Source organism: Phyllobates terribilis, unplaced genomic scaffold, assembly GCF_046119375.1.
Source record: "Phyllobates terribilis strain yellow unplaced genomic scaffold, ASM4611937v1 Scaffold_11__3_contigs__length_659146591, whole genome shotgun sequence".
Taxonomy (NCBI): domain Eukaryota; kingdom Metazoa; phylum Chordata; class Amphibia; order Anura; family Dendrobatidae; genus Phyllobates; species Phyllobates terribilis.
In genome coordinates, this window is record NW_027362771.1 from 298,805,820 (window position 1) to 298,826,349 (window position 20,530).

A 20,530-nucleotide genomic window follows, 5' to 3' on the forward strand; every position below is an offset into this window, starting at 1 on the left:
TTTTCCAGGGGTATAGTGAGCATTTGAAACTTGCATGTAGTACACAACATTAGGTCGTCATATTAAACATTCTCATTTTTTTTCACAAAAATGTTGCTTTAGCCACAAATTATTCACTTTTTACAAGAGGTAACATGAAAAAGTGGACCGCAAAGTTTGCTACCCACTTTCTTGGTATGGCTGTAGAACCTGGTCTGCAAGGTCCACACCCCTCAAGTATTTATTGTTACAGTGGTCAACACATTTTAACTTATTTTCTGTTTCCTGTTTTAAGGTTTGTTATCTCTATGTATTTTGAGGCGCTGATTTCAGAAATTTTATCAGAATTTCTGTAGCACGTACCATTTGCGAGATATTTTCATTTTACGATTATAATGATAAGGACTGTACATAGTGCATAATACATTGGCACTTATATTAAACTTTTTATTTCAGAAGTGTATTTTTGGTAGAGATAACCAATGAAATTCATAATATGGACTCACTTTATTATAATATACAGCACTTAAGCCCTGTCCAATCATGCATTGCATTAGATGTGCACTCTCAGGCATGCCCAGACACAACTGTCAGACATTGGTGTATTTCCAAGTAGCATTATATAATATCAGCAGTAACGATGCTGTAGTCTTCCTGGTGTTTCTTCTGGTTTGCAGAAAATTTCATAAGGAGCAAAACTTTAATAAGTAATAAGTTGCAGAATGTCGCGTCAATGTCGCAATAGCAGTGACCTCTTTTGTTATATATGTGGAGATTATACCCTTAAATCCCAGAAAATGTATCCGGTTTTTCTTCTAAGTACAGGAGGTCTATTGAATATCCCAACCTTGCTTCTGCAATCAGACCAGTGGCGCACAATGAAAGTCTGCCAGTTCCAAAACCACCCCCAGTGTGGAGAATAGAAGATGATGATGAAATGACGGTTGATTCATTAGAGATGGAAGCTGCTGCTGCTGATTCAGATTTCGAACCATCAATATCAACTGCTCCACGTTTAATATTTCAAGCAAGACTCAACGATCTGGTCAGAGATTTGGGTTTATCAAAGAGTCAGGCAGAACTTCTTGGATCAAGGTTGCAAGGGTGGAATCTGTTGCAGCCAGGTACAAAAATGTCAGTATTTCACAATCGTCATGAAGATTTGACCAAATATTTCAGTCAAGCTGACAGTCTCACTTTTTGCAGTGATATTACTGGATTGTTTTCTGTCATTGGAGTTGACCATGACCCAAGGGAATAGCGACCATTCATTGATTCATCGGTCTTAAGTTTGAAGGCTGTCTTGTTACACAATGGCAATGTCTACCCTTACCTTAATACCTATCGAAGAACAGGTTGAAAGTCTTCTTCAGACTTACAAGTCAATGAAGTGCAACATGTCACTTAAAATACATTTCCTTCATTCACACACAGACTTTTTCCCACCAAACCTTGGCGCTGTATGTGATGAACATGGTGAAAGGTTTCATCAAGACATTTCCAGATGGAAAAACGGTACCAGGGAAGGTGGAGTCCCTCGATGCTGGGTGACTATTGTTGGAATCTTGTCCGTGAATCATCGGACAGTGGTGATAAACGAAAATCAATGGCAAAAAATTTCTAAACTTGATTGCTGTTGCTGACTTTTGCATTCGGAATATCACATGGCACTATGAATTTGACAGTATTCACTGCATATATATAATTGCATTTTTCTCAAAAATCTTACGTGATAGAGCAATTCTGAAGTTATTTCTGAACTCAGCATGACAATTCCAATAAGATTCACCCAATTTCATACAGGAAACAAAAACCTTGTTGAACAGTGTAATCAATGACTGACAGGTTTTTCTTTGGAGCAGTGGATCCTAGTACTACAATAGTCTTTGCGGCATCTGTGTGGATCGAGCTGAGGATAAAAATATCTTTAATTTCATTGACCAATGATTGTGGAAACCCCTGACGGTTTTCATGAATGGTCCCACAATCCCCTATGTTGAGTTCAAAGAGTCTTTTAAATAGGGGTATGTTGGTGTAGTAATTGTCTACATATAGGTTATAGCCTTTTTTGTAAAAAATGGACGTTTCAGCTCCCAAATGATTTTTCCAGATGTCCCCAGATAAGTAGGGCATCCTGGTGGGTTTAGCTGGCTATCTTTTCCCTCATAAATGTGAAAAGCTGATATGTTTCCTGTTGAACTCTTGCATATTTTAGAGTTTTATTCCAAACTTTGCTCTCTTAGATGGAATAAATTGCAGTGGGGGCAGTCTTTCTTTGAATTTTACAAGGGACTCATCGATAGAAATGTTTTGTGTTGGGGTGTAGAGCCTTAAGGACTTTTCTGTCAACTCCTCAATGATGGGTCTCATTTTATAGTCTGTCATGTTCTGGGGCATTTCTTGGCTGTTATTGCCTATTGTCTTTAAAATGCCAAAATCTCATGAACATTTCATAGCGGGTCACAGGAAGACCGAAAAGATAGGGGTGGCTTGGAAAGGGCAGTTGGACTAGTAAGACTGAATATTTGTTTTTTTAACAAGCCCCATGGCAACTATAAGTCCTAAAAAAAATTTAATTTCAGGAAGATTAGTTGGCGTCCATAAATTTGACCTAGCTTAACAGGATCGTGGATTTTGACTAATGAATTGGGAAGCATATAAATTTGTTAGTTTGCTAGAGCATATTGTCCTCCAATCTGTCATAAATGAAAAAAAAAATTAACTGGCCTAAAATCTTCCACTTCCACATTTATACAAAGAATGGCATTAAAATCAGGTATAAATGGAGTAGCCAAATCCCAAACCTCACATCTGGGAAATGCAAAGCCCCTTGTACATTGGCATGCGCCAATCCACTAGCACTAAGGACATCGCTTGTACTAAGCATTGTTTCTCCAGTAAGGCTATTTGCCTCTCTTGTACTTGTCCTTGTCCTTTTTGAGACCACAATGACTGCTCATTTCTGAGCTAGTACTGTCGCTGCAACTAAAGCTCTCAAAATCATCATCGCGATTTGACATTACACTTTCTTCACTGTCAGAACATAGGAGGGCATATGCCTCCTCTGCAGTATAAGACTGATGTGCTATTTTATTACTTTTTATATTTACATATAAATGTACACTTTACAGTATTATTTAATAGAAAATATGTTCCTATCAAATTGTGTATATAGTAATTGTATGTGTGTATTAGTATGAAGATGAACAAATTGATTAACGCAACTAATATAACAAATTGATTAACCTAACTGATTAATCAAAGAATTTATGGAACTACTAATAACTGATCGGTAAAACAATTGCGATCAACCATACCAAATTATTTTAATTTTAAGAATATAAATAATTATGAATAATTTAATTTACCTAGTCAACTTATACTATACCAAACACCTACCCTATCTAACCCTGTAATCTAACTAATAAGCTGATGGGACTAACTGGGAAAAGGGGGAATCTATTGATGTGTGTGTGTGTGTGTTTTTTACAATATGACACCGCTCTTGTCAGCAGCACTTGTCACACCGTTTCTCATTTCATCGCTCACTGACAGATCAGAGGAGAAACAATGTTTTATATGACGCAAATCGCCTGAGAAAGTTTGTTACTACAACAAACTTTCCCAGTGATTGCTGTCATTGGTTAGCATGACGGTGACGTCATCAGGACCAGAACCAATCAGGCCTCAATGAGGTCAGGGGTCACAGCCAGCATTCTGCACCAGAATCCCGGTGCTTGCAGGTATTTGGAGGTCCTGATCTCTGCAAGACTGCCAACCTTTGACAAACATCGGCGCTACATATAGCCCAGCAATCGCCGACGTTTCTTTACAGTTGGCATTCGTGAAGGGGTTAAAGTGGTGCATGCAATAAGTTATTTAGTGTGTACTAGGTGGTAAATAATGTTTTACAATGGTAACTTTTTCCTTCTGGTTAAAAAAAGAACCCAACAGCACAACCTTGTGGAACAAAGTTTTATTATACATATTCATAGCTTTCAATATATAAATTTAGAGGAAACTAGTATAACTTTCCAGTTCAGTCACTTCCAGTGTGTAACAGACCCCTGTTCCTATTATAAAACATTCATTATTAGTGATGAGCGAACGTGTTCGGATGTTATCCGAGTATCTTAAGCGTGCTCTGATATTATGTTTGAGCACCTGCGGCTGCATGTTTTGTGGCGGTATACAGCCCGCAACACATGCGGGGATTGCCTGTTTGTTAGGCAATCCCTGCATGTGTTGCAGTTGTCTACCGCCGCAAAACATATTATCAGAGCACGCCCAAGATACTGTGATAACACCCGAGCATGCTCGGATGACACGTTATCTGAGCACGTTCACTCATCGCCATTCATTATCTAAAAATAAAAAAAAAAATACATAAGACATAATTGTCTTCAATATTTTAGTCATGGAGCAATTCTTCCCTTTGACCAAATACTGTACTGGTAATACTGACAGTGCAAAGTGAATTTCTTTCACACAGATATTACTAACTCTTGCTATAGATACGGTTTTCAGCATTTAAATACTTGGCAACAGTTTTATACATAAAAAAAATATGCGGTGAGGAAGATCCAGTCATTTCTCATTTACATATAAAACCCATTCTTCACCTGGTAAGTCTTGCCTATAGTGATAAGCAATCCTAAAAGAAATACTTATCACTGTACTGTGGACTATTACCCAAATATATTCTTCATCTGTTTTTTTGTAAGTGAGAAACAAAATCAGTGCTGTTTTAAAATGTTTCAGTGAAATGCCACTATCCTTTTTTTCTAAAAATGTGTTCTTGTATGACCTTTTGGGGATATAAAAGGGAGTGCAATGAATGCCGAATATATTTTCACAAGCTGAATTGCCCCTATTGGTAACTAGCATTACTGAGAAGCCATAGAACTCCAGTGAGGTAAGCAAATTCACAATGGTTGCCCTTGGCACTGTAACCTGCCTACGGAGCTTCACTTTTCTAGCTTCCCAACACTCCTACTTGTAGCGGACGCAATTCTGGTAGAATAGAGCAGAGTTTCCCAAACTCCAGTCCTCACTGCCAACCAATAGATCATGTTTTCAGGATTCCTTAGTATTGCACAGTTGATGGAATAGTTATCAAGGCATCAAAAATTGACGGTGATACTCTCACCTGTGCAATACTAAGGAAATCCTAAAAATCTCGTCTGTCGTGGGGCCCTGAGGACTGTAGTTTGCGAAACACTGGTATAGAGTATATACAAAATGGCACATAACTGCTTCTGCATTCTCCTTGCCAATAAATGTTTCACATTTTTAAATGAGCCTATAATATAAAAAGTCATTATTTACAGTGCAGATTTAACCAGTCGCATCTTGTTAACCATGACCTCTCCCCCCTTCCTGCTCTCTTCAAGAAAGGTCAATATTGGAAATGTGCAAGTTACCACAAAATGACCGTTTGGGAATTAAGTATAAAGGATATGTTATTATGTATGAAATGAACTGTTTGAGGCTGTACTGAGTTGCATTCTTCATTAGCTGATATAGTCTGCATATATCATTGTCAACCTGTCAAGTGTCAAACCTATAAAGAATACAGTAGTGATCGCAGCTCCGGCTGACACTATACGAAATCTCCTAATTTATATAAATACCTCACTATGTTCAAAGTAAAGCGTCGTTTAATGCGGTCATTGTCTAAGGGATTTGGTCTGTACAAGCAAAAATGTGATAGCCATTGTTTGGCAGAATTGTCCCCTTAAAGGTAATCTGTCAGCAAGTTTTTGCTATGTAATCTGATTGCAAAATAATATAGGGGCAAAAACCCTGATTCCAGTGATGTGTCCCTTACTGGACTGCTTGGTGAAGTTTTGATAAAATCACAGGTTTATCTGCTGCAGATCTAGCAGTTCTCTGAATGCTGAGCTCTGTATAACCTCGCCCCCACCACTGATTGGCAATTTTCTAATTATGCACAGTATTTACAGAAATCTGCCAATCAATGGGTAGTGTTACACAGAGTAGGAGGACTACATGGCAGGTGACAACTAGTCCTCTAGTGATAATCTCCTGCTGATAAAACACTGATTTTATTGAAACTGAAACAAGCAGTTCAGTAAGTAGCACATTGCTGAAATCAGGGTCTCTGCCCCTATATTATGCTGCTCTAAGATTACATAGTGAAAACCTGCTGACACAAACATACTATTTTCCTAGTGAAGAGATGACAGGACCGTAGTAACAGTTTTGGGGAAATGCCATTTTTATGCATTGTGCTCACTAGAACACTCTGCCAGTGCTCATAGAGGAAATCTTGAAATGCGACCTAGAAAACTAATGCGAATGATCACCGTCCTGCATTAATTGTGCTGCCAATGGACCTTGAGACAAGTTTTGTTTTGGATGTTCGTAAAGTCGATAAAATGCTGCAGTGTTTCTATATGATAGAAATGGCTGAATATCTGCAGCTATAATATAGTTTAGAACCAGGAAAGATAATCCTTTACTAGAATTAGAATAAATAGATATAAAATGAAGTATCACAATTCACTAGAACAACAAATAACAGGAATTTGAACCTATTGAGCTGGACAGCTTTAATAATGCTTGCTTAGAGATGTTGCATATTCTATCCACTCTGGTCTGATAAGCTGTGTCCTTAATGGAAACCCTTGTATATCAAATATTAGGGGTTCTGCTACCCTTTTTCCTACATCCCTCCCTCCCCTTGGACTGGGCTAAGTGCTGGGTGCAGGATGGTTTATAGAGGTATATATTTCATAATGCTGCCCCCTGCAGACACAGATTGTAGCTACATAAGGCAAAGTTTGCACTTCATGGATAGTGCTCCACGGCCAATCATAAAATTATTCCGCCCCTAATAAACAGTCTTGTTTTCGCTACTTCTTGTCTCAACATCGCAGCACTATTTTATTCAGGCTGGGTCTTTTTTTGGCTGTTTGTTTCATTCTTACTCTTCTGAAAGCTAAGGACGTCCTGAACATTCTCTAGTTAAAGGCATAGTTTAAAAAAAAAAAAAACAACAACATTTTTTTCAAGTTTGGTCAAGATTTGGTCCATTATAAAAGAAGCTGAGGCACAGCATTGTATATAAGATTCTAGTGAAACGTACAATAGTTCTTAAAGAAGTTGTCCAGGTTTAGAAGAACATGGCTGCTTCTTTCCAAAACAGTGCCACTCATGCCCACAGGTTGCGTGTGGTATCGCAACATAGCTCCACTGAAGTAAATCTGCTAAAATACAATACCACACCGAACCTGTGGACACAGGTAACACCATTTGTGCAAGAACGTGGCTCCTTCTGGAAAACCCCTTTAAGACAGATCTTCCACCATTTTTAGCCTTCTACAAATCTTTACTAATTACAAAAGAAATAATTTCCTGTATAAAAACGATAAATTCAATTTTTGTAGTATAATACTTGACCAGTGAGCGAAGTTTCTAGTTTGTCAATGACTTACCTACTAATATGTGCAGTTAGTAATGTATTATGTTGTGATTGACACGTTATGAGTTCCGAACCATTCTAGCTAACACTTTTTCTATCACTGTTCTCGTGGACAATAGACACGTATACATGAAAACAGAGGAAGAAAATGGTTTTATAACATTATATGTACACCCATATTCACATTCTATTGGTTTATCCCTTAAAAAGTAACACTCTAGTACAGTATACTCTTATGAAAAAATCAGCAAATTCATTGAGCTAAATCCAGTAACTCACTGACCCCGGTTAATAAATGCATCAAATAAATGTCACCTTATTGCTTAAAGCAGTGCATCCATCTCAAACTTGTTGGTAGAGTCACTTTATACAGAAGTGGCAAAAATCTGCAGTTTTTTCAGCAGCTGCACCAATCGCCAATTTAGTAACATAATTACCTATTTTTTTTTAATGTTATAGAGAATTTAGGTCATAATTGAAAGTAAACTGATAGTCTTAATTTTGGCCAGACTTTCTCAAGAGATGGTGAAGCCCAGGAATCACCTTGGTCTGTTAGGCTTGGTCCCACTAGAAGTTTGAGAAGTGCCGACTTAAAGAATACTGTGCTAAAGCCCAAATTATAGCTGGTCAAAACCTTGTGACAAATGCTTTCTAGTTGTGCTGTCAGCAGTAATTCTGAAGATCTATTTTCTTCTGTAGTCGAAGATCAAGCTTCAAATTTCATTGATTGACATATACCAAACCTTTGGTTATGTATGTGACGTAGCTGGAGGCAGGAATTGCCTTTTCTGCATGGCACCTTCAATGAGTGTATAGCTTCTTTTGTTGACTAATGCACTTTGTATTACTGATTTTGCTTTTTAGTTTTATTGGCTTTCATTTGCTTTATAAGTGGGTGTCCTCCTCTTCATCTAAATCTTCCCTGGTCAAGTTGTCAAGTGGAACAATCCAGCTATCTCCAAGCTCTCCATTAGGGCCACCTTTTTTCTCCTGCATCTCAGGAGAGGTCTCCATCACTTCAAGGGTTGGATTGTCATGATAACCATTTTCCATAGTCTGCAGCTCTTCAGTGAGTCTCTATAAAAAAAAAAAACACAATGAGAATGTATGTACAACATGTTATTTTTCGTCCTTAATTCTTTAATATTTTTATTAATACTTCAAGCATTTGTACAAACCACATTTAACAGCAAGGAGGTCCTAAAATAAAAAAAATAAAAAAATTGTATACTCACCTTCTGAAACTGTTCCTTGGAATTTCTGCCCCTCCTCCTCACTTCCTCTTCCATTGAGTGACATCATTTGACCACTGCAGCTAATCAGCAGTCACTGATTGGCTGTTGTAGTCCGTGTCAGAAGAGGAAGGGAGGAGAAGGGGATTTGGTAGACATATCGTTTTGTTTTTTTCTTTTAAACCACCTTATCCCATTTTCAAAATAATAAAAAGTAGTGGACAACCCTTTTAAAGTCATAGTGAGGTAAAATATGTACCTTTATTCCCAGATTGCAGCTTTGAACTTGTCATAGTGAGGTCGATTATGTCCATTTCGTTCTAGATTATAAATTTGAACCTGGAATACTTATGTATTTTCACACAAAATCATGTTCCCAGCATATTTGTTAAGATAAAGATACTGTGGAAAACTCCTTTAATGGATGGGAAATACTGCCAATATCTGCATTAACCTAATTTTTACAATGTTATTGGAGAATTCTACTTGAATTTAAGTGTCTGTCATTTCAGATGGGCACAGAAATGTAGCAGACTATGTTTCTGTGGTTATCTGAAACTTAAAAAACAACTCTCTTGAACTCCGTTGGTGTCATTGAAGTCTTTGACCCCATCTGGACTTCATCAGAATCCCAATTTTAGCAGAATCCCTGAACATACTCTAGTAACACTGTGTGAATATAGCCTTATGAAATCAATCAACACAGAACTCAGTTGGGCACGTAGCGGACTTAAACACATATAGTACATCTTAACTACACTTTTAGTACTTCAGGCAGACTTACCTGCTCTCTTTTGCGGGATTGTCTTTGATGCCAACACCCATAAATAGCTGCAATGATCAGTAGAGCCACTGCCAGGGAGACTATTGCGCTGATCAGGGGAATGCTCACTACATCTTCTTCTTCAAATTTTGATTCATCAAATTGAAACAAATTGGAACTATCCTGAATATTCAGAAAAAAAGATATTAATTACCAAAGACGATGACAGAAAGCAACAAATATGCACCGTACATAATACATACTGATAATGCAGTATCTACTGATACATATGATGCCATTTATTTCCTGTTTAGCGCCAACATATTCTGCTGTACATTACAGAGATTCTCATCACTCATGTTCTCCATCTCAAACCCACAAATGACTAAGTAGTTGAGACCACTCCATACAGCGTAAGTGTTGGCTGTGTTATATAGTTGACGCCCATAAGGAACCGCTTTGATTGAAGCAAGATGAGGAGCTAAGGAAGAGTGGATTAGCTTCCAACACCCCCACGATTGTGGTGCCGATGAATTGTCTTGGCAGCTGAGGGCCTACTGAAGGTGGCTGTGATTGCCATGTTTGTACACCTATAAAGTCCAGCTTGTGGCTGGGCTTCCTAAAAGATGAGTAATTATACAATAAACCGTAATACTGCAATACTGTACTTACGATCAAGTCATCACAGGTTCGAGACCCATAAAATAAATGTAAGAAATATTTTTTACAAATATAAACTCCCCCAAAATATAAGCTGACATTTTCCACCTTTTCCCAAAATGGAATTAGGGAAATCTATGAATTAAAAAATAAAGTAAGTTATGGCTAACAGAAAATGGTTACTGAAGCAAGTACTAAAAAAAACCTTTATAAATTTGGTATCTTCATAACCATTCTGACCCATAGATTAAAATAACCAGGACATTTTTGCCACAAAGTGAATGTTGTAAAAGCAAACCCCTTAAAACAACTGCAGCATTGCTGTTTTTTTCTCTAAATCCATCCCACTTAGATTTTTTTTCCTGTTTTATAGTACATTATATGGTAAAATGAATGGTGCCATTTAAAACTAAGTCATCATACAAGAAAAAGCTCCCATACATTTATTTTGATGGAAAAATAAAAACAGTTCTGGCTTTTGGAAGGCGGGGGAGGAAAGAAACGCTAAAAATGGCCAAGTCTGCAATGAATTAATATTTTAATCCCAAATAATGGCATATATTAGAGATACTACATAAGAGTAAAAGCTCGTACACATGAATGTATTTTCAGTCCGAGTGTGTTGCAACAAAACACCGGATTTCACTCGGACCAATGTAAGTCTATGGGGCTGGGCAGATGTCCAATATTTTCCTTTGACCGAGCCGGTCCAAGGAAAAAAATCACAGCATGCCCGAATTGGATCTGATTATCAGATCGCACTTGACCATGCAAGTCAATGAGTCCGAAGAAAACATCGGACTGCTCTCGGATGACATCTGAGTACAGTCCAATCGTCACAGACTGACAGAATGGAGATTTTTTTCTCCCCATCTTCTCCTCATCTAAGAAAATCAGATCACACTATGATCACACTCTGATCCGAGTTTGATTAGAGTGAGATTTGCATAATCGACCCGATTCTCTCAGATGAGAGAAAATAGTGTGACCCTAGCTTAAGGCATGAGCATCATGGAAGAAGAGGGTGATTTAACCAAAGTAACCAATCAGATTCCAGCCACCTTCCATTGATATATGTTCCGATGAAGCTCGCCCACGACACTCACATTCTCATTTATACTGTTAACTGGGGAAGTTTAGGAAACAATTTACCTTTTTTATGTGCTTTAACGAGGCATACAAGTCATCTGGTTGTAAGGAACCTTAAAAAAACAAAGGTTAGTTATAAGTTTCTTTATGAGCCAGGATCCATCACATAGCGTATATTTATAAAGAACTGTAGGACACAATATTTCCAGTAATCTGCCAAAAACATTAAAAATGTAAAAACATTGTCCCATAATTATTACTATACTGGTATCTTTTTTTGCCACATTTTACTCCCCTGTGTGACATATTTATTGAACAATTTGTGTCCTTACTTAATGGAATTTCACCAGTACGGGTTGATTTTTAAAAGTGGAGTAAAACTGGCTTACTGCACCAAGACCACTCCAGCTGGTGATTCCCCTGCTTCCGCTAACATCACGTCGACAGAGCAGCACCTTCTCTTTCGCTCTGCTCTGTTGACTAGGCGTGACTGCCGATGTCATGCTGATTGATTGTTGGCTCCCTGCTGCATAATTACGGGGAGCCAGCTGTCAATCAGCATGATGTCGATAGTCATGCACCTTTCACAGAGCAGATCGGAAAAGGAAGAGCTGCTGGCAGGAGCAGTCCGTGACCACTCTGAGCTGGCATCAGGTAGAACGGGCACGTGCCTGTCAGTTCTTAGGCCATAGTAAAAAAAGAAAAAAAAGTCCCCAGACAGCACCTTTAACTGCAGAGTTGGAAATTACTCAGGTCAGAGCATCTAAAATAAATAAAGACTACTGCATGTCTAGTCACTTGCTATTTTTCCAAATGAATTCAGTTTTGGTGGTTGCTTGTTTTTCAGGAAAAAGAACTAGACACTTCACATTTTTAATCTCATCTAATTTTTCTTTTATGCATCTCATAATCCTGGAAATAACTTTATAATCAAATAACTCCAAAACTGTCTAAATATTACTATACACATAGCCTGCAAAGAACTTTATTACATTTGTCACACTCACTTTGCACATAGGCGTTGACAATCACCAGCTTATCAGGAGTTTCACCCAGATCAATATGGCATTTATCCTTGTTTGGCTGATATCCAGGTTTTAAAGCTGTACAGATATGCTTCAGTATTTCCTTTGCATCCTCTTCATCTTTATTGGCACTTTCCCCCTGAAAACACAGAGGCAGATTTACTAAGATCGTTGTGCCTGGTTTCCATAATTATTTACTTTTTAGACAGATGTATTATTTTTTAGTATCTAAAAGAATAACTGTGCATCATCATCAACACTATTTTTTTTCATCTGTAAAGTGGGCATGGCTAGCACTTGTCTAGGTGCTCGTTCAGATGAGCGTAATATACTGACTTGCGCTGTCCGAGTAAACACTGGACGGCACGCTGACCAATGTAATTCAGTACGGACTCTTTGGTCGAAGGTTTCATCACACAAACCAAGTGTCAGTGTGAAAAAAGTGGCAACATGCACTATTCTTTTCTCCCACACTGCATTTAGCAAAACCTGAGGCATAAGCAAAATGCTGAAAAGACTGAACACATGGCCAGCAAATTGTTTTACAATACAAATGATTAGAAAAAATTTAAGCAATTTTTGAGTGATTTTTCATATATTTTTTTCCAGCGGACCCATTCCAAACTCTTAGAATTAAGTTGGGGTCTGGCAATTGCAACTACTGCACCTATACTTAACTACCTGAAAAAGTTTTTTAACCCAACATGGGATTAATTTTATTTGATAATATTTCTTAATCACTGGTTGCTGAATTATATAAAAATAATAAACATTTTACTATTTACACATCCTCTACTCTAGACTCTTATATAAAATATAACCATACCTAGATGTAGGTCATATAGAAGCTCAAAATGAATGAAACAATGTCAAATATGAAATCTATATATGCTAAGAAAAATTAGGCTACGTTCCCACAATGAGTTTTTTGTGAGTTTTACACGCTGCGTATTTCCGCAAAAAATGCAAAACTCATCATGGGAACGAAGCCTTGGTAACTGTTTAAAACTTTTGTCTCTCAAAATTATTAATTGTGCCAAATCTGATCATACACAGAAGGAACACAAGTACCCAAGGAAATGAAGTTATAAAACTTTTTTTTTAACTTTTCTTAGCAACTCATCATAAAGGACTACTGCAAGGAGCAAACAGTTCTCACCAAGGAAACCAAGAATAAGATGTAAAACACATGACATTAAATGGATCTATAGCTCCGTTACACGAAGAGAAAATGTACAGACAAAATAGTGTATTGCCCTTGACAAAGTAAACTAAGGCCTCATTCAGATGTCAATATTTTTGCATCAGTGTTTGTATACCGCAGCCAGAAGTGGAACTAAGGCCACGTTCAGTATTTGGTGACTTTTTAACTCAGTATTTATAAGCCCAAACCAGGAGTGGGTGATAAATCCAGAAGTGGTGACATGTTTCTATTATACTTTTCCTCTGATTGTTTCTCTCAAAGTGTGAGACATGGTCTTAAAGACAAAAACTATAACTGAAAGATTGACACCTGTTCTGTGTTTTGGTGACACTCCTGATTTTGACATACAAATACTGATCAAAAATACTGATGTGTGAATGAGGTCTAAGAAAGTTGATGTCGTTTTTCACACACATTTTTTAATTCATGTTTTTGTGGCCACTTTCTCACTCTGGTCACATCACTGCAGAGCCATACGTTAGTACACAGACCAGGAAATCTGTCAGTTTATGCGTCAGACATATCTACAGGGCTCTATTCACTTGACAGATGCCAAGAGATGGCGGCAGATATCAACAGACCATTTTTCTCTTTCATATTCTATGCTATTCTAAAGGAGGCATCTTATTAAAAAAAAGTATACCATAAAAAATAGATTTTGTTTTCACATGAGAGTCTATGGTCGCTACCACTGTATCCTTGTAGAGTGACAAAATGTAGGGAAATCCTCCACATACCCCCAACAGGAGGAGGCTCAATATAATGCGAACAGAGTTTAAGCAGTGTGATAATTTAATAAGTAGAAAACGATTTCCTTGTGATGTATGTAGTGGAAAAGATAATTATTATGGAGAATTGTGTGCTTTTTCTCCAGTTTTAGCACAGTACTTACACAAATTCTTGAGGATTTTATATTAATCTTCACCAAAGATCCTCTATGTTCTTTTTTGCAACTGACCTACAGAATAAAAAAAATAACATAAATGGTAATGTATGTTTTATTGGAAATAATTTTCTAAAATGAGCCCATACAGGAACACATTCTTTGGTTAATAATCTATGCATTCAATTTACCCTACAAACTAAAAAAATCCTTTAGTGGTGGCAGTTATCAATATCTACTGTATAAAAAATCTCCATAGACTTTTATGGTGTGTAATAAGAATGACATTGTGGTGAATATGGAGCCAACTACAGTGGGGAAAATAAGTATTTGATACACTGCCGATTTTGCAAGTTTTCCCACCTACAAAGAATGGAGAGCGACAGCCCCGAAACATGAAAGATCTGGAGAAGATCTGCATGGAAGAGTGGTGTGTGCAAACTTGGTCAAGAACTACAAGTAATGTCTGACCTCTGTAATTGCAAACAAATGTTTCTGTACCAAATATTAAGTTCTGTTTTTCTATTGTATCAAATACTTATTTCATGCAAAAAAATGCAAATTAATTATGTAAAAATCATACAATGTGATTTTCTTTTTTTTATTTTTAGATTCTCTGTCTCACAGTTGAAGTGTACCTACGATAAAAATTACAGCCCTCTCCATTCTTTGTAGGTGGGAAAACTTGCAAAATCGGCAGTGTATCAAATACTTATTTTCCCCACTGTATATGAATGCTTGAATGTATTATAAATATTGTCATAATACAATAATATATATTCAGTACAGACCAAAAGTTTGGACACACCTTCTTATTTAAAGATTTTTCTGTATTTTCATGACTTTGAAAATTGTACATTCACACTGAAGGCATCAAAACTATGAATTAACACATGTGGAATTATATACTTAACAAAAAAGTGTGAAACAACTGAAAATATGTCTTATATTCTAGGTTCTTCAAAGTAGCCACCTTTTGCTTTGATGACTGCTTTGCACACTCTTGGCATTCTCTTGATGAGCTTCAAGGTAGAAATGTATGTTCAGTAAATGCACTCAATACTTGGTCGGGGCTCCTTTTGCATCAATTACTGCATCAATGTGGCGTGGCATGGAGGCGATCAGCCTGTGGCACTGCTGAGGTGTTATGGAAGCCCAGGTTGCTTTGATATCAGCCTTCAGCTCGTCTGCATTGTTGGGTCCGGTATCTCTCATCTTCCTCTTGACAATACCCCATAGATTCTCTATGGGGTTAAGGTCAGGCAAGTTTTCTGGCCAATCAAGCACAGTGATACTGTTGTTTTTAAACTGGGTATTGGTACTTTTCGCAGTGTGGACAGGTGCCAAGTCCTGCTGGAGAATGAAATTTCCATCTCCAAAAAGCTTGTCGGTAGAGGGAAGCATGAAGTGCTCTAAAATTTCCTGGTAGTCCGCTGCGCTGACTTTGGTCTTGATAAAACACAGTGGACCTACACCAGCAGATGACATGGCTCCCCAAACCATCACTGATTGTGGAAACTTCACACTAGACCTCAAGCAGCTTGGATTGTGTGCCTCTCCACTCTTCCTCCAGACTCTGGGACCTTGATTTCCAAATGAAAATTGGAACTCTGGAGTGTGTCAATGACTGCCTTCTGGACATATGTCAAATCAGCAGTCTTCCCCATGATTGTGGAGCCTACTGAAACAGACTAAGGGACCTTTTTAAATGCTTAGGAAGTCTTTGCAGGTGTTTTTTGTTAATTATTCAAATTTACTGAGAAATGACGTATGTGTTTTCATTGTCTGTAATCCATAATCATCAACATTAACAGAGATAAACACTTGAAATAGATCACTCTATTTGTAATGACTCTATATAATATGCGTTTCACTTTTTGTATTGAAGAACTGAAATAAATTAAATTTTTGATGATATTCTAATTTTGTGAGATGCACCTGTATTATAAATATATCTATAGCATTTTTCTGCTATACAGTATGTGCTTACAAATGCAGTTAAATAACCATTCTTGTACTGAATATATACAGGGTGGTCCAAAAGTAGGTGGCCAGAAAATAATAACATTTATTTTGATTTATATATAAAATTATATTTACTAACACAAGCATAACATTAACAATTAAATTTTATTCTGAACAATAATACAAAAGCCCTTACATTTTATCAAAGCAGGTGCTCAAACTGTTTTCCATTACAATTTGCACAGCTTTGAAGTCTGCCTCTTACGCTTCGACAAACTTTTTTTGTCTCTTTGGGTATTAATTTCTTGAAATGCATCTCTTATGTAATTTTTCAAATCACTGACACTTTTTGGTTTTCGACTATAAACTTAGTCCTTGAGTACTCCCCAAAAGAAAAAAATCAATTGGGGTCAAGTCTGGTGAACGTGCCGGCCAATCAAGTGGGCCTCTTCGGCCAATCCATTTATTAGGAAATGTTTCATCAAGATACTCGCGGACTACTCTTGAATAATGTGGAGGGCCCCATCTTGTTAAAGGTCATTTGAATTAGGCTGTTGCTGTAACTGGGGAACAACTGAATTCATTAGAATTTCGAGATACTTATCTCCTGTGACTGTTCCATCAGAAAATATTGGTCCTAAAACACCAAAACTTGAAATACCACCCCAAACATTGACACCAGGCTCATTTAGTTGTTGCTCTAATGTTAAATGCATGTTCTCATTATACCAGTAAATACAATTATGTCTGTTAATATGGCCGGATCATTTGAAAGAAGCTTCATCACTCCACATAATGTTATCTAAAATGACTGGATTTTCTTCAATTTCGTTAAGCATAATCTCACTAAATTGCAGCCGCCAGTCTGGATCATCCTCCAATAAGCCATGAATTAGACATGGACGATAAGCTTTCCACCCAATAGATTTCAGGATTCGCATGATAGAAGCTCGTGAAATTCCCAATTCCAAAGAGGCTCTTCTGGTGGACTTATTTGGACTCTGAACAAATGTTTCAGCAACAAGTTGTTTATTATCTTCTGTACAGACTGTTTTGGGTCGACCAGTTTTTGGAGCATTAAGGATTGAGCCAGTGGCATTGAATTTGTCACGAATGCGGTAAATGGTTTGTCTCTTTGGGGCTTGAGTACCAAATGTTTCAACTCAATTTGCTCTAACGGTTTCAGCATTTTGAGATTTCCAATACTCTGTTAAAATCCATTTTCTTTGATCTGTATTTAAATTATTTGCCATTATGTGTTATCTGAATTATCTGAAAAGAAAACAGATTTGGGGGAGATCTATCTGTGAAAACTAGATCTGTGAAACTGGCTCAGTTGCCCTTAGCAACCAATCAGATTCCACCTTTCATTTTCTAAAGAGTCTGTGAGGAATGAAAAGTGGAATCTGATTGGTTGCTAAGGGCAACTGAGCCAGTTTCACTTTACACCATGTTTGATAAATCTCCCCCTTCATAACCTTATTACACTTTCTGTCCACCTACTTTTGGACCACCCTGTATATTTACTGTTTATATATTCACGTAAAAATGTTTCTAATACACAACTCCAAACAGTATGTACCTCAATATTCTCCTGAGTATAGTTCACAGATGGTATCATCTTTGGTGCTTCCTCTTTTATTAAACCTGTGGTAGAATCTGAACTGGTGACTGCTGCTGTAGTTGTAGACAATGTCATTGGAGATGACGACATACCAAAGGATGATGCCACCGTGCTACTGTAGTTTGTAACATTTTTATCAATGGTGTGTCCTGATGTAAAGGGACGAGATGTTACAACTGGTTGCGTTGCGTTTTCCGTAACGTTGGATTTTGATATGCCTGAGAAAAGCCAAAAAAGCACATGTAATGTAGCTCTGTAGTTTATTAGTACTCATTATTTTCAGAAATATGTCGTGCATGCTCAAGATGGGAGCGGGTGAGCCCTCACCATACCTGTCAGATAATGACCGTGTCACTGCCAGGATCTGCTTCTAACAGCGATATAATTAACAACGCACCAGTTTGGGGGAGCGTCATTCTATGTACCTATCATTGCCCCCATTGCTCGACGCCGATGGGTTGCTATGGTATCTGGGGGTCTGCTGAAGATCTCCATGCCTGCCATCACAAAACTCCATTGAAACCCAGCCTGTGGTGTGGAGTGTGATTTTTACTAGATGCAGCAATACTGTTGCATTGCTGTATATAGTACAAGTGATCTGAAGATCACAGGTTCTAGTCCACTAATGGGACAAACAAATACAGTAAAAAGTAAGAAAAAAAATTAAATATATGAAAAAAAAAAACATTTTTTTTAAATAACTCCACTTTTCACTAAAAATAAAGCTATTTAAAATATCAAAAAATACATGTGAAAAGTCTGATCCATCAAAATATAAAATTAAATAACCCCATTGATAAGCACCGTAAACAGAAAAAAAAATTAACATGACAAAATTGAGCTTTTTTGTCACTACAACGCTACCATAGCACCCCATCGACCAAAAAATAAAAACATTGCGAATCTTCGCTATGTGTAACACAGGCATTCAGAGGATCCCATGGAGACTTTTGAAGCTAGTAAAAAGTAGAATAAAAGTTTTTAAAAATATTTAAAAAAAATGAACGTTCAAATCACCCCTTCATACCATTCAAAATAAAACAATAAAAAAAAAATCAAAAATACATATTTGGTATCGCCACATTCAGAATCGCCTGATCTATCGATATAAAAAAAATGGAACAGCGTAATGAGAAAAAAAATCAACACTTCACAATTACGCTTTTTTAATTAAATGTAAACTTAAAAATATAGCTTACCTTCGGAGGTACTGCTTTTTAAAACTATTGTAGATGTTTTTGGCAGGTTTGTTGGTTGTGTGGGGTTGACATTAGGACTTGCTGCAGCTGGCGTACTATTCTTTGTGGGTCTGACATGCGTGGACGTACTACTACTTGTTGTCCCAACTGTAGTTTTATCCGTCTTTACAGATGCTGGTTGTGTGGTGCCTGGTGAACCACTTAGTGCTGTGGTACTTGGTTTAGTAGTTCCTACAGACATTTGGGGTAAAACACTTGTTGTATGGGTTGTTGGTGCTGGAGTAGCAGCAGCAGTAATGGGGACTGCTGATTTGGGTTGGGTCACAGTGCTGATCTTGCTCGTAATTGTAGGCACTTGAGTAGTTAAGGCAAGTGGAGATGAAGATGGAGTCACTGCTTTTGGTGTAGTTGTTGGATTAGCTGTTGAATCTGCCCTGATTCCTGAAAAAGAAAATCAAAATGAAATGTAGTTTTCAGGTCTCTTATGTCTTAAATACATATTTTCAAATTCATTAAAGAAAAGAAAGTTGTTGGAAACTAGTTAGAAGATGGCAGATAATCTTTTCAGAAGCCTTCTGGAAAGTTCTGCCCAACTCCAAGTGCTATCATAATAACATGCAAATGTGGTGACAATGGTAGGAAAGATTGAGGGTCAAAGGCCTTGCTTCTATTTACCTAGCCATCCTTCTTTTTTAGTGCTATATGAAAATATATGCTTTTTTTTCTTTCAGAGTGCACTGAAATTTCAGAGGGAAACTAACATTGGAAATGATCCTATTGTTTTTTATGGGATTTTTCCCATCCATCTGAAACATCAGTTATTTAGCGGACTATTAAAAGAAATCTGACACCAGGATTTTGCTACCCCACATGATGTAGGGGCAGAGACCCTGATTCCAATGTTGTCACTTACTGGGCTGCATGCTGTCAATTTGATAAATTCCAATTGATCGGCTTCAGATCTAGCAGTTATCTGAATGTTGAGCTCTATGTAAACCCATGCACAACACTGATTGGCAACTTTCTGCCTATGTACAGTGTATACACAAATCAGTGGTGGTGGCTGGGTTATACAGAGCTTGTGAATATGGAGGACTACAGGGCAGTAGGTTTACTAGTCCTCTAGTGATAATCTCCTGCTGATAAAACACTCATTTTGTCAAAAGTACATTAAGCAGCCCAGTAAGTGATACATCGCTGGAATCAGGGTCTTTGTCTCTACGTTATGCTGCTCTTAGATTAGATGGCAAAAATGTGGTAACAGATTCCCTTTAAGGAAGAAATATTAGAGAACACTTCAGCCCCGATTAATCTAGACTAACATTTTTCACGACAGTAATGATGAGGGGGCAAGGTTGGAATGCAAGGCACATGCCTCTTAATGAATCAGGAAAGGCAGAAAGTGGCATGCGCCGGCATGTGCGGATCACCACAAATCTTGCTCCAATCAGGGACTGGAT

General features: G+C 37.5%; 1 protein-coding gene across 1 annotated transcript in view; it reads right to left on the reverse strand.

The window, feature by feature from the left end:
- Window positions 1–3,940: 3,940 nt before the first annotated feature.
- PODXL (podocalyxin like) overlaps window positions 3,941–20,530 on the reverse strand; it is a 78,430-nt gene continuing 61,840 nt past the window's right edge. The window contains exons 2-8 of the mRNA XM_073652479.1: window positions 19,071–19,511; window positions 17,830–18,089; window positions 14,292–14,357; window positions 12,178–12,334; window positions 11,234–11,283; window positions 9,443–9,604; window positions 3,941–8,503 (exon numbers count right to left, since the gene is read on the reverse strand). Of these exons, the coding sequence (XP_073508580.1) occupies window positions 8,312–8,503; window positions 9,443–9,604; window positions 11,234–11,283; window positions 12,178–12,334; window positions 14,292–14,357; window positions 17,830–18,089; window positions 19,071–19,511 (1,328 nt within the window). The 3' untranslated portion in view covers window positions 3,941–8,311. The remainder of the gene's footprint in view (window positions 8,504–9,442; window positions 9,605–11,233; window positions 11,284–12,177; window positions 12,335–14,291; window positions 14,358–17,829; window positions 18,090–19,070; window positions 19,512–20,530) is intronic.